The following is a 14,447-nucleotide window of genomic DNA, read 5'->3' on the forward strand; positions in this document are numbered from 1 at the left end:
CTGTGTACACTGACGCGTCGATGGATAGAGGAGGGGGAAAACTTGTGGCTTTGACATCGTGGAACGGGAAGACAGCGTTCGCTGTGCTAATTCTAGGGGATTCTGTCTGTTCTAACGAAGGCAGAGGATCTTTCGTCACTTCGGGGGTTTCGTCAGTTTTCTCAGGTTCATCTTTCTTCGATTTTGTAGATTTGAACAACGACCCGATTACCATTTTGATTTAGAAAAATGGTGGACTATCCGGACAATACTTTTTTCTTTTTCTTCGATCTTTGCTCAACCTATTCGTCAAAAATGCCCCTTTTCCCGAGGGCAAGGAGTTTTCCAAAATATTTTTGCTCGCGCCCGACATCGCCAAAATTCGATGTATTTTTAATCCACAATTTTGTTAATGTTCTCCCGTTGTTAAATCATGCTTGACTCTCGTTTAACAATTTGCCAACAATATTCAGGCGTGGGAGCAGTGAACACTGGGTACTAATTTACTGTCATGTCGAACGTGTAATTATTGGCTCTTCTATTACACAATTTTAGTTTAAAGGTTATACATTTGAATCGTATCGATGGTTGAAACAATCGAAGTTCTTTACTCTCGAATCACTGTGTCCCAGCAAAAATGTACATTTACATACTAATGAGTAGGATTTTATGCAATTATAATGAAAATGGTGCAGCTCCGTGCAGTAGAAAAATTAAAATAGTTAAAGAACACGCCTTTTCCAACGTGTTAAAATTATTAAAGAAAGAAAATTCAATGTATACGTGGCCCCTACCTCTTGCAAATGATGCAAACAGTTTTTATTTTGCATAAAGATCCGTTTTCGCATTTGCACATTTTTGGCATTGCAACGTCGAAAGCTAGAACTAGAAAGATCAATAGTTTAGACAACTGCTAAAATTGCAGAGCAATTTTCCTGGTAGAAAATCAAAGAAACATTTATTTATTCAAGTCTGTATTGAAATGAAAATCATACAAAAGTTTAATAAACATGTTGTCTTGTCATTTTAAAGATATTACAAGTTGCTCTCAGTATTCGTCACTGTCTACTATCTTAGTGCTAATATTCAATGAACTGTTCTAATGCAAAACATTCGGAGGTCTGTACAAGTGCGCGTTTACACAACTGTTACATAAGATGTACACATTTATGCATTGACATCCGAGCACTTTTACCTCGTGGACTCGCTATCAGTCGGTTCACCAGCAGAAGAGCAGTGGCAGGACAAGTTGCTCAACAGCTCCGGATCAAAGGAATAATCCACTCGGTCGGTCGATAGATTTCGCACGCTCCTCTTGCACATGTGTCTCTTGCACACGGCCGGCTACACGCGAATGCTAATTATAACGCAACGTCCCGATAACTGATTTTTTTATTTTCAATGCCGCGTTACCTTGAACGATGCAATTACTCTATCAGCGAAACTTCTGGCCTTCGCGGATCTGCCCTCTGGTGGATAGAGTTGTTTCACTCGTTTCGTTTTGTCTGCTTTTTTGGATAAATGTATCAGAGGCGTTGCGTCTTCCTGTTTCCGGTGGCTGGTCCGTTTCGCGAATTCGCATAACACGTTTTTGTAGGCTTGTGTCTCTTGGTAGGCGAGTTTCGCGTCCTTGTCCACCGACTTGCTCTTCAGACAAAATAATTTCGCAATTAATTGACGTAGGCTGCTGCGTATTTAAACTTTGTTTGTTGATAGTGATTGTGCCACGTGATTGCGTGTGTCATGTTTTCCATTCGGGACACGCGAATGGTATATTTATTAATGAACCTTTATTCATCGATGCGGATTTTATTTGTTTAAAAAAGTAGACAGATTAAGAGAGTTTAAGATTAGTTTCAGCTTATTAAAACTATTAGAGTGAGAAATTTTCTGTTCTTGGTCATCATAATGAATGCAAACAATTTTTATTTTGCATAGCGGTCCCCAATCTATTTATCAATATTACTTATCGATCGATGGTGTGATGAAATATTTTATGGTAATAGTCTTTGCAATGAAAATCGTTTGGAATGTGCTGATACTCACTGTGCCTGGAAAATAACTCGCTGCAATTCCTCTAGGCGCCATTTTGAAGCGAGGAGAAGCACGAGCAGATCTGGGGCTCTTTCTCGTGGCCTCCCTCTCTCTGATTAATTTCATTCGATCGTGAGCCTTCAATTCCTCGATCAATTCGGGTGTCTGATACATGGGCAAGTATCTCTTCACCATGGGCATTTCGAATCCTTTTTCCGATTGCTCTGGATGGTCGCTGGAATGTCCATAAATGTCCCTATGAGGCTCAGAGTATGGTCTCTGACATGGATGACAGCGATGAGTCCTAAAATAAAATGTTTTATTAATGTTGAATATTGAATACACAGTTTAGTCTATTTTAAAACTTGAGGAACACCTTTCGTGAGCGGTTGTGGGTTGGCAAACGCGTTCACGGTAGTGGTCCGTCCCACAGGAACATCGAGGATGTTCTGCGTAGTGTCTTTGATATATCTGTGGCTCGTCTTCGCTGTACTGAGATTTCTCTAATTTACTACATCTTCTTCTTCTTCTGTCTTCTTTTTCTGAGACATCTTCGTGTCTTCTGTCCATCGAGCACTTTCGTTTCCATCTTCTGGCCAGTTCTTCTTCGTATGGCGGTCTGTATTTGCGACAATTCATTTCATACAACTTTGTATGAATTTATTTTGAGCATGATTTGTTCAGTATTTATTTTACCTGCATTTTCGCTTCCTCTCCCCATCCTTGTCTTTCACAGAATAATATTCCTCATCATCTTCCTTTAAGGAACGACGTTTTCTGCCCTTTGGAGATTTATCTTCCTTGTACCTAAAAAAGATTAAAAATTTGTATACTTTCCAAATCCCAATTGTGATTTTAACACCTTTTCCCGCGGTCCTTCTTCTTCTCAGAGCTCTTCCTTTTCTTTTCCCTTTCTTTTTCAAATTCCTCATCGTCTGGCAGTTGAATTTCTCTCTCAGAAATCTTCTTCCTATCGCGCTTAGGGAACTTAGTCTGAGTATGCCTGCTTCTGTCAGGTAAATCCGTAGCTTTGTCAATTTTCGATGCTTCAGCCTTGGATGCGTCAGTAGACGCTTTCTGTTTCTTATCATTATCTTCCACAAGCTCGTTCTCTTGAACCTCGAACTCAGATTCTTCGGTCTTTTCTTTTGTTTCATCCACTTCCTCGATAGATTTTTCTTTGGGGTCTGGTTCTTCAGGTTTCTCTTCCTCTTTTATTTCCCTGTGATCAGATTTTCCACCTTCTTCCGCTTCTACAAGCTCATCCTTCGCAACCTGTGCCTCAGGTTTCTCTTCCTTTTTCTCTTCGTTATCAGATGTCATAGATTTTCCTAGGGAATATAGTTGTTTGAGGCTGTCAGCCATCTTTCCTTTCTTATCCTCGCTTTTTATTAAAGAGTCCTCCGATTCTTCAGGTATTTCTTCCTTTCCCTTCTGTTCAGATTTTTCTTCCTTTCCTTTCTTCTCATCAGGTTTTTTAGCTTTCCCTTTTAAAAACAATACTTTCAATTTGTCTACTACCTTCTTCTTCTTCTTATCATCTTTCATTTCATTTGGATCCTGTATTTTAAGTGCTTCTTTCTTACGTGACTTTGTAGCCTTTCTTTTCGAGTACAGTTCTCTAAATTTTCCAACCCCCTTAATTTTCTTTTTAGAATCCTTCTTCTTGCTCTTCGGATCTTCCATTGTCAACTCTTCACCTTTCTCTTCGTCACCTTCATCAGCACCACCCGATTGTCTTCTAACCCTAGCATTCTTTTTCAATTCATACTCATTGTCATCCTTTCTGAACGTTTTTTTAACTTCCTCTCCAATTGTTGATCTTCTACGCTTCTTCACGTCTTCAATCTCTCCTTCCTCCTGACTACTCTCGCTAACTCCTGTCTCTCCCGTCGTCTCTCCAGACTCATCAAGTATAGTGGTATAGTTTACGTCACTTCTAGTAACAGAAGATGATTTCTCAGTTTCTGAGTCACTGACCGTCTTCGAGGAATCCGCTTGTTCCGTGCTCATTTCCATCGAGTAAAGGTATCTGTCTTTCGCAGCTTCCTGTGTGACGTCTGACGTGCAGGAGCAAGGACCCTGCAAGTTAAATAGCATAAGAATACTCCCTCACCATTTAAACAAATTTCTCATAATTTGTTTCACATATGAACCAATACTGCTACCATAAATTCATCATCCTCCGTTGCATCTCGCCAGTGTCTCTTCCTGCGTCTCATTACGTCCGACGATTCGTTGACATCTTCTACTTGGACACAATTTCCATGCGAGTCTTCTGTCTCGTCCACTTCGTAATAGGACGTACATTTCACTTCTGATTCCAAGTATCTATAAACCAATTAAAATTCTCTTTACATTCTAAATAATTGATAAATCGGCTAGACTCACTTCGGCAATTGTTTCGTGGGGAACATCTTATCTCGAGGATGCCTGAAGTCAAAGCTGTCTGTATCATCATCCTCCTGCTTTCTGACTCTTCTTCTCATCAAATGACAACTGTCAGTCCTATCCTGATCTCTCAGAAGAATCTCGTTCTCGTCGCAGCAAGAGGACGAAGAGGACGACGAGGAATCCTTGATCTTCCTGGTCCTTTTGTACGTTTGTAACGGCAGCTTAGGCTTGCCCCGAAGCATGCTGACGATCTTGCTCATCAGAGACGGCCGTCTCGTCTGCAATCCTCTACTGGCTTTCCTATCTTCCTGCCAATATTCACAACTCCATACGCACATATTCAATTGTCTTAAATTAGGACGATGTAGACAGAGTACATTTTATGATTTTATATAGAGGAATCTAAAACGAAAATCGGTGAAAAATAAGGAACGAGGACACCCTGGAATTACAGGATTCGAACCGAGCTCGTACCTCGCCTCTGCCCAGCCAAGGAATTTTCGCGACCGCTCCGACGATTTTATTTATACGACCCCGATTCTCGTTATCCCTTCGATCCTTCTCCAGCAGCTCTTCGCATTCGTCGTCCACTTCGACGTGTATTACTTCTTCTTCGTCGACCTCCTCCGTCGACCAGGACTCCGTGTCGGCGATCGAACATGATGAATCGGACTCCCTCCCGCGGGGATCCAGTTTCTTTTTCAATCTGGCACGGATCTTCCTACGAGCCCTCACCACGAAACAGGACGTCGGCGACTCGTCGCAGGAGCAGGATTCTTTTACCAACGGCTCGTTGAATATCTGGGGGCAGAACGTTCGAGCCCTTTCAATTCTAAACACTTTGGGAATAATAGCCCCCTTTGTATTTCTAGATCCTTGGGAATACTGGCCATTTGTATTCCAAAAAACCTTGGGAATACTGAGCCCTTGCACCTCTAAAACCCTTGGGGATACCGAGCCCTTGTATCCCTAGAACCCTTAGGATTACTGGCCCTTTGTATTCCTACAAACCTTGGGAATACTTAACCTTTGCACCTCTAAAACCCTTGGGAATTCTGAGCCCCTGCATCCCTAGAATCTTTAGAATTACTGGCCCTTTGTATTCCTAACATCCCTGGGTATACTGAGCGCTTGCAATTCTAAAACCTTTGCGAATACTAGCCCCCTTTGTATTCCTAAAATTCTTGAGAATACTGAGCCCTTGCATTTCTAAAACCTTTGGGAATACTGAGCTCTTGCATCCCCAGAATCGTTTGGAATACCGACCCTATGTATTCCTATGCACTCAGTTTGCATAATTACATACCTGGATCGTCACGTCGTCTCTAATCTTCTGAGCTTCCACGTCTTTGAACGGTTCTCTACGTTGTACGATCTTCGTGTCCTTTGGAGGCTCATCTTGATAAGCTGATGAAATTCAAACATCTGGTTAAAAAATTGGTAAAAATTCTAGATTGAATGCTTACTATAACTATAAGCGGAGTCGGAATCTTCTTCATATCTTCCTTCAGTCTGTTGAGCTATGTCTTTTTCTACCTTCGTTTCTTCGATTTTCTTCGACTTTTTTCTCACCTCCTCCGGTATCTTTTCCTTCTCTTTTCTCTTTACCCCCTCTGCAGTTATCTCTTCAACTTCTTCTTCTTCAGTCTCTTCTTCTACAGCGTCATCCTCTTCTTCTACTCCAGTTTCTTCCTCTGTTTCTGCTTCATCATCTTCTCCAACATCTTCCTCTTCTTCCAATTCCTCCTCCAACTTTTCCTCGTCCTCTTCCTCTTTCACTTCTTCAGGTTCCTCTTCAGGCTTCACCTTGTCCACTGGATACTCATCTTCGGAAGAATCTCTAGTACAAATAAAGCTAGCTCATCAAGCTCCCCCAAGAAATTAATCAAATTTACTCACTTCTCCTCGCTGAGGTCCGACAGGTCACCATAATCCACTGGTGATCGACAAATAGTGCATATATTTTGCAAATCCGCGAAACACGTTGGACAATACAAGCCTACGCAGCCTGGTGTCGTACATTTTATATGCGGATCCACATCGGATTGTTCCACAGCGCCGCACAACAAGCACATCTTCTGTTTTCTTGGGAACAACATGTTCAAGCAAGGACATACCACCCACAGTCTATCCTGAAGAGTGACTTTCTCGATCTTCTCTCCGCCAGCCAGGCCGAACTTCCGGCGCAGCTGACGTCTGGCGAATTTCAGGAAGTTCCCTCTTGATCTACCCACACCTTCTATTAATTGTACTCCCTTCAATCTTCATTCATCCCTTGCATATTCGTCTAATTACCTGATAATGTGGTTGTACAACCAGGTAGCTCTCTGCTTAGCCCTGTCAGGATAATATTGACAGAGCACCACGTGCCTAAGTCGCAGACCATACGGTTCAAACAAGGCTATGAGCCAGCAGAGGATGATCAAAGTGATGATCTGAGTGTACTTGTCCATATCAGGTGGCACTGGTTGCGGCAGACACAGCATCGTGTTGATTTCCGACTCCTTGCCATGTGGTGTGAAGGATTTGATTATGCTTCTGTATAGATCAGACATATACCCTTCTCCAGCAACATGGATGCTCACCAGCGACGGTTTCTCTACCTAGAAATTACTATCTACTCCTGAAATTTTTAAGCACGAAGTATTGAAGGTTATATCTACCTTGCTCTGGTATCGACCATGGATCTGAATAGTGTTCAACACCCAATAGAGACTATAGTCTATCGCCAGATAGGAGATCAACTTGATGCTAGCCAGGCCCAAAAACACTGCAGACTTGACTAGCTTAGTCCTCTCGGATTTGATTAGCTTGACGGAGGACAGGGGCACGTATTTGTTCCTCTCTCGAGGATTCAGTGGTAAGACTGTTTCTTTGTCCTGGCGAGTCCTGATTAGGTCGATAGTGCGTAGTTCGTCGGTTATGTACTTGTTGTCGAAGCGCTCGCTGGTCATCCATTTGAAGCGGTACCGCATCACTCTGAAAGATAACGAGGCAGCAAACTTGATTCTAGCGATGCTGACCCCTTGAATTTCTAATACCCTTAGGGATATTTAGAAGTTGGATTCCCATCATCCTTGGGAATACTGACCCTTTGGATTCCCAATATTTTTGGGAATACTGACCTTTGGAATTCCTAATACCCTCAAGAATACTAACCCTTTGAACTCCCTATACTCGTGGAAATACTGACCCTTTTGATTCCGAATAACCTTAGGAATACCGACCTCTAGAATTCCGAAGGTCTTAGAATTTTATTCTCAGACAGCAAGAATTTTTCTGAACCCTAATTGTGTCCCTCTGCTCGCTGTATCGTTACCTGAGGACGACGATGAAGACGAAGAGCGACGTGACGAAGCCGATCGAATCAAAGATACTAAACAACGTGTCGGTCCTCGATCGTATCTCAGTCGCAATGGCAGTGGAAACATCCCCTAACGACTTGCTTTGGTTCGTCTCGAAATCAAACGAGTGAGAGAACTTCACCTTAACATAAAACATCGCCTTCATGTGCATTGTGAACTTTTTAATCTCTGCAAATTAGAAAGATGAAGCCGTGGAACGATACACAGTATACACAATTATACGATTATCGTTCTGAGATGTAGAAGAGAAGTTCGTAGCAAAGGACTCACTTCGTTTCACTGCACCGACCACAGCGTCAGACACATAGGACACCAGCATGCAAATGAAGTCCAATGGTTTCACGATGTAGCAAAGGGTGCTGACTACATAAGTTATGTTGCAAACCACCCCCAAAAATGGTCCTAGTTTCGCCTTGCAATCGGCCACTGCACCGTCGAACACGCTTTGACACCTCTCGAACGGAGTGCCCAGTTTCTTGTTGCACATGTTTATTACGCTGCCGAGCCACTGGAACACCGACGTGATGACCCTTACTGCAAGAAGAAGGGTTGAAGTCATAATCTACAACGTTGCAACGTGAAAGATTGAAGAGTCAAGATGGACCCGGAGCACTTTCTACTGATTGTCAGTGACTAATAGTTCCCAGGAACCCTTCTCCAAGGCTTTACACTTTGGTCCATGAAAACTGCTATTCGCCTAAATATTTATAGACTACTACGTCGTCATCTTACGTATACTGAGAACGAGCCTCTTGATCGCGAGTAGGGTCTGCTTGATTCTTTTCACGACAGCTTTGACCGACTTTATGACTTTCGATATCGCGTCCCTCAGAGCGTAGAACGGCTGCTTCGCCAGATCAATCACAGTTTTCACCGCCTCCTTCAGCTGCTCCTAGAAAATGCAATAGATGACAGTGGCGAGCACTATAATGAACCACCGATGATACGCGTCCGCCGATCGTGAAATAATGGGACTCCAAGATGGGAAAATGATAGACGTACTTGCGCGCAGGCCAGTGACTCCGTAAGAACGCTGGTGTTGTGCAGAGTATTCTTCACCGGCCCGGTTAACGCTAGAATAAAAGCGTACGCGACCAACGCTTGCCGTCCCCGCTTCGAGAAAAATTGGGGTAATAACAGGAACACTATACAGCTGCAGGGAGAAATGAGAAGAAGGTGAGAACCCTTGAGGGATAGTGTTGATGAACTTTAACCCTCTGCTGATGAGCTGGAACACACCGTTGAACCTATTCAATGAATGATCGTCTACAAGCATATGTCATCAGCTGAGGGTTGACACTAAACCTACCAAGCATTAAAAGTGAGTGACTCGTATTCCTTAAAAAAAGAAATAACAAGATTAAGTTTATGTATATAGATTCTTTCCTGTTTTTATAATAGTCAAAATTTATTTAATCATCTTCTGTAAGGTTTTATAATTTCGCTCAGCCTTTCGATTACCAGTAACCTTAGGAATACTGACCTTTTGGATTCTCAATATCTTTGGGAATGCCAACCCTTTGAACTCCCAATATTGGGAAGCTTTTAAGTTCACAATACCCTCTTGGGAATACAAAATCTTTGAACCCCCAATACTGTTGAGAATACCCACCCTTTGGATTCCTAATATCTTTGGGTACACTTAGCCTTTGAATTCCCAATACCCTTGGGAAGACCAACCATTTGAATTCCCAATGCTCTTGGGAATACCTACACTTTGGATTCCTAATATCTTTGGGAACTCCCAATATTGGGAAGATTGATCTTTTGAATTTCCAATACATTTGGGAAGACCAACCCTTTGAACTCTCAATACTCTTCGGAATATCCACCCTTTGGATTCCTAATATAATTGAAAATACCCATCCTTTGGATTCCTAATATTTTTGGGAATATTTACCTTTTAAATATCCATCATCCTTGGGAAGACCAACCCTTTGAACTCCCAATACCCCTAGGAATAATGAGAAGTTGGATTCCCAATATCTTTGGGAATACGGACCCTTTGAACTTCCAATACTTTTAGGGATAGTATATGTTTGATTTAAGAAATTATTCAATTATCACCTACGAAAGAGTCTCTATAATTTCAACGATTCTAAAATAAATAATCTGGAACCGGTCAATTTGACTGGTCTTTTAGGTTTAGTGTTAAAGAAAAGCTGCTTTCCCTGTAAAAAACATTTTTGGAAAATTTTTGGAAAATCGAATTTCATAGACCTTCTACATAGATACCAGAAGACATTCTACAATTATCTGTGTCGAGTTCTTGGTGTAAGAAAGGTAGATTTTACTCGAAGTTCTTCAGGATAAGGCTAGATCGTGCCCAAGAGGTTGCAGATAAAAAATTTATAAAGTCGGACTTTGTTATTTGATTTTCCTAACCGAACTCGAGGGGAAAACGCCAGTCCGAGGGTGAGAACCACCCCTATCACGGTGCAAAGGAATGTCGCAGAGGAGAGTTTGTATCCGAGTTGAAAGACGAAGAAGCCGAAGAAGATGTAGGTGAGGAATATCCCTCCGATAAAGCCGAGGAAACTTTTCGCGACGTAATTCTCTAGGGTTCCGTCTGTGCGCGCCTCGACGATCTTCTTGTAGATCCAGGAACGCTTTGGGATCGTGAAAATCTTGCTGCAGAGGCCTTTAACCTTTTTCCTCAGGCTGCCAAAAAATAAATCAATAATTAATCTTGAAGGTCCTTTACCCTACTCTACAAGCCATGAATGAAAGGATCTCTTACGAATAAAGTAGTACAAGTTTTTATTGATAGGGGAGATGATAAAGGGCTCCGGACAGATACTAATAGAATAGAAAGGAAAGTTCGAAGTGCAATTTGGCAGCAAAAGGAATTTCAAGTCTCACCGCAACTTCTGACGACGAATTCGCTGCTTTAAAGTGTACCGAGGCTTGGCGCCAGCCGAGATCTCGATCGATCTCAGTTTTTCATCCTCGTACCTCTGCCTCGCTTTTTCCAGTTTCCTGGCTTTTAGAGCTAATTGGAAAAATGCCATGATCCGATCTGACTAATAGATCATACTGCTAAATAAGACTGAAATCAATTCCCGCTTCTTCTTCGTTCAGGATGCATTACCGAAGCTATGGGTTAACGCGTCACTGTCATTCGTAAATTAACCGTGGCAGTTTGACATCTCGGATCGAAAGAACCGCGATCGTAATTTATTTCGAATAACCCCCTCCCCTGAAGAAGAAGTGCCAAACCGTGTCAAAATGAATCTCATACGAGATTCCAAATGCTAATAAAAAGAGAAATAAAATTTGCAAATTTTCAAGACAACATACGCATATTCATTAGTCGATCGGGTGGGGTGGTTCTCGAAAGGGCGTCTGTGCGAAGGGTGGAACGAAAAGCTAACAAGGAGTGTGGAGAGCTTTATATAATATCATGTCATATTAAAAAATAAAGTGTAACAGAAAATTCGCTAACGTAGCATGAAATGTCAAAGTGGTAGCTAATAATCAATACTAATTGATGCGACTTCAGATGAAATTATTAACACTAAACCTATCGCGGTCAAAAGACCGTGATTTTATATTCTACATTTACTGAAGCTATCAAAGTGAGCTATGAAAGAGAGGTGGGTGGGGGAAGCAAGCGTTTAAGGGGCCCCAACTGTGGCCTGGTCTAACCTAACAGAGTCTACGAACAATCCGAAAAAATTTACTGCTGTCATTCTTATAAGGGTTAACATTAACCTTAATGCTTGGTAGGTTTCATGTTCAAGAAAGAAAGAAGAATACTATTCCGATCTAAAGTTGTTCCGACCACACGTCTGTTCAAAAGAATAGTAAAATTATCGAGGCATTGTCTAGTATATTTGTTATTCCCCCTCGAAGCTCCCCAGCACCGCTTATCGACAATGCCGATAACGTATCCTAGGAGCAAAGCATGGTTAGTACTAAAAACTGTGAAGCGACGGTCTAATAAACCCTGATAAAGCCTCGCTTCGCTATTACACTTCGAAGCAGCCTTCGCGCGATGCTGTGCATCAGAATCGATTGCTTCAAACCTCTTATCAGCGACGCTGTTCAAACTTTGCAAATTCGCGAAAAAAGAAACGACAAAAAGTCTGAACCAGACCCGGGCCCGATGTGCTGATACGGGAACCCGTAAGTTTCGAGAAATGCGCCAAGCCAACATCACGATCAGAAAACGGCGAATAAAATAGCGCGTGAAAAATCGATGAGGTATGACCAGATTGTTAGACGACGGTCGCGGGGACAGGTTTGAAACGTTTGTTTCCCGGTTCAGCGGTGAGATGGCGTGTGACTCGAGGTTCGATCATGTGAGAAGGACAGTGCGACACGTGGCGAATGTGTCCGAGGAGGACGGCGACCGGTTTCGCGTCGACTCTGAGCGAGTCTGGGACCAGGAGGAGAGTGGTCGAGCGTGTAGGCGAAGAGGGGCGCCGAATCTAAACCCGATAACGAGCCAGCTGGTGGCAGTGCCGTCGTGGGACGTTTACGTGGAGGTACACAGACGACGACGACGACAACGACGACGACGACGACGACGACGACGACAACCTTCGCGAAAATCCATTTCCCGGTGGGCCACCGGTCGATGGTTCGAGTGGCTGGATAGCCTAACCGAAGAGTACCGCGGGGAGAGATCCTGAAGAGCGAGGCGACCGAGAGAGAAAGAAGGCGAGCTAGAAAAAAGAAAACAAAAGAAAAAGAGTTTGTCCTATACCGTCATCGAAAAATTTCGGATTGTGTGGATAGAGTAGGGGGCCAGGTTGCGAGGGGAGGGAGCGGCGAAAAGAGCGAAAGAAAAGGAAGAAAATCAAAACGAAAACATGCCGTGACCGTGCCTCGGGTGACATCAGGATGTACTGTAGATCCGAGGACAGACGTTCGCGTCGATCGTAGCGCGTGCACACGACGGACAAATATCGTAGGTACCTGGTTTCGTCTGTGCTCAGGTGTGTGCGTGTGTGCGTGAGAAGAGTCGTGCGTGCCCGGGGGCTGCTGCGAGACTCCTGATCGTACCTGATACCTGACCCAGGACACCTGGACCGAGCACCATGACGACGAGGGAGCTGTACATCAAGGTACGAGACAATCGGGCCCATGTGACCCCGTTCGCCAGCACCGACCCGCTCCCACAGACTGCCATGGGACTCGGCCGCCGCTGGCCGTCTCTCTGTTGACATTTTTCTCACCTGACCGCGACACCTGAGACCACCGTTCCCTCTTGAGAATTAGCAACCGACTAACCCGCGACTATCCTTTTCTCGAGCTTTCGGTTTCCAAGCGGACACGTTTTTTCCGAGATTTCGTGCATGTCACCTTTGAGCATGTCCGCTCGTTGGTGGATTTGTTGTTCATCTTGATCAGGGAATCTAGAAAAAAAGAAAGGTAAATATTGATCACATTGTTCCTGCGAACCACAACCGTTCGCTCCGGAATCGATCGCCTTCGTTTATACGGGTGCTTTGGTTTGACGATTCAAACCAAATGTATTTGGTTCGGAAGAGCACTTTTGAAAGCAATTTCGAAATTGCAGGTATTTATTCTGGACAGAGGAACTATTCGGAGCCTTTGGGAATGTTTTACTTGACGTTTGTCGTCATCTTTGGAGCACAAACATTTTTATTCTGTTTTGCTAGAAACCAGTTAAAAGTTCGTATTTGCATAAAAGTTTTCTGATAAAACATGACTGCTTTGACCACATGATTTTTCTGTATTTTGGGATGATGGACGTTACAAGCTGATTTTGTTCGATTTTGTTTTCAAGGTGGAATCTGACCGAATGGAGACTGTTTTGAAAAGTGACTCTGTCATTGGACAGAGTGTTCTTGAGCTGATTGGTAAACACAGACTGTAAATTGTATCAATTCAGAGTATTTCGAAATGTCTTGATTTCTATCCTCTTTCGGAGCACACTAAAACTTGTTTGTCCGACTTTCTATACAATTGCTCATGAAATTGAATACTTGTATAAAAGTCTCCCGGTAATAAACCTTGCTCGAGAAATAAAAATGGTACCCGTTGAATCAAATTGACACCTTGAGAATCCTCCTTTACAAGCTTTCAGTTGAACTATGCTCTCTGCTTTAGAATTCCTGGCAGGCGTGGAAGCTCGCAGCTTCCTTGCATTTGATATTCCGAAGAGGATGAGAATTGCCTTTTTATTTGAAAGTGTTGTGCGATTATTTCAAAACTTGAAATCCTGAGGATTATTCAAAGTTCGAATTTTCATCATTCCCGAAGTGGAGTAATCGCTCGGAACTCGATATTTTCCACTGGAATAAATCATTTTGGCAACAATTTCCCGTCCTCCGGAACGTTATGCCATCGGGGATCGTCAATGCACAAAGTTCCCCGCGATACCGCTCGATTTTCAAGTTTCATGGAAAAGCGGTGGGAACTTTTAGATCGCCGTCGGGTCTGGAACAGGTCCGATAGCTTCAGGTTCGCGTCCCATAACCACGAGTCGTTCCTGGGAACAGAATATGTTGCACGGAGGGCCAACGTTTTCCGCGGTTCCCGTGAAAGCAGAACCAGCCGGTTCTGTTGCGAATCACTGTCTGCGAGTGGAGTGTTTAACGAGTCCCTTATCGATTTTCTTCGGCGGCACGCTTCTTCGAATTCGCTGTGTTTACTGGCTGCGCAGATGTTCGCGAAAGTTTTCTCCGTCGGCGGATGCAAGGT

At 43.2% G+C, this 14,447-nt stretch overlaps 2 protein-coding genes across 4 annotated transcripts in view; one reads left to right on the forward strand and one right to left on the reverse strand.

The window, feature by feature from the left end:
* Positions 1–47: 47 nt before the first annotated feature.
* LOC143356460 (uncharacterized) lies at positions 48–10,949 on the reverse strand. The gene is made up of 20 exons (XM_076792170.1): positions 10,635–10,949; positions 10,158–10,433; positions 8,775–8,925; positions 8,505–8,664; positions 8,043–8,306; positions 7,727–7,940; positions 7,071–7,386; positions 6,703–7,010; positions 6,307–6,633; positions 5,874–6,247; positions 5,714–5,814; positions 4,882–5,208; positions 4,405–4,715; positions 4,182–4,344; positions 2,876–4,095; positions 2,710–2,820; positions 2,390–2,632; positions 2,026–2,317; positions 1,393–1,626; positions 48–1,323 (listed from the first exon to the last, which is right to left on the reverse strand). Exons 1-20 carry the CDS (start codon positions 10,781–10,783, stop codon positions 1,171–1,173), a joined length of 5,694 nt encoding a protein of 1,897 aa, XP_076648285.1. The 5' UTR covers positions 10,784–10,949; the 3' UTR covers positions 48–1,170.
* Positions 10,950–12,151: 1,202 nt separating this feature from the next.
* Didum (dilute class unconventional myosin) overlaps positions 12,152–14,447 on the forward strand; it is a 29,061-nt gene continuing 26,765 nt past the window's right edge. For all 3 annotated transcript variants that reach the window (XR_013082681.1, XM_076792216.1, XM_076792227.1), the window contains exon 1: positions 12,152–12,844. Coding sequence is in view for 2 of the 3 variants with exons in the window: in XM_076792216.1 (XP_076648331.1) it covers positions 12,818–12,844 (27 nt within the window). In the remaining variant the exon portion in view is untranslated. The remainder of the gene's footprint in view (positions 12,845–14,447) is intronic.

Source organism: Halictus rubicundus, chromosome 1 (genome assembly GCF_050948215.1).
Source record: "Halictus rubicundus isolate RS-2024b chromosome 1, iyHalRubi1_principal, whole genome shotgun sequence".
Taxonomy (NCBI): Eukaryota; Metazoa; Arthropoda; class Insecta; order Hymenoptera; family Halictidae; genus Halictus; species Halictus rubicundus.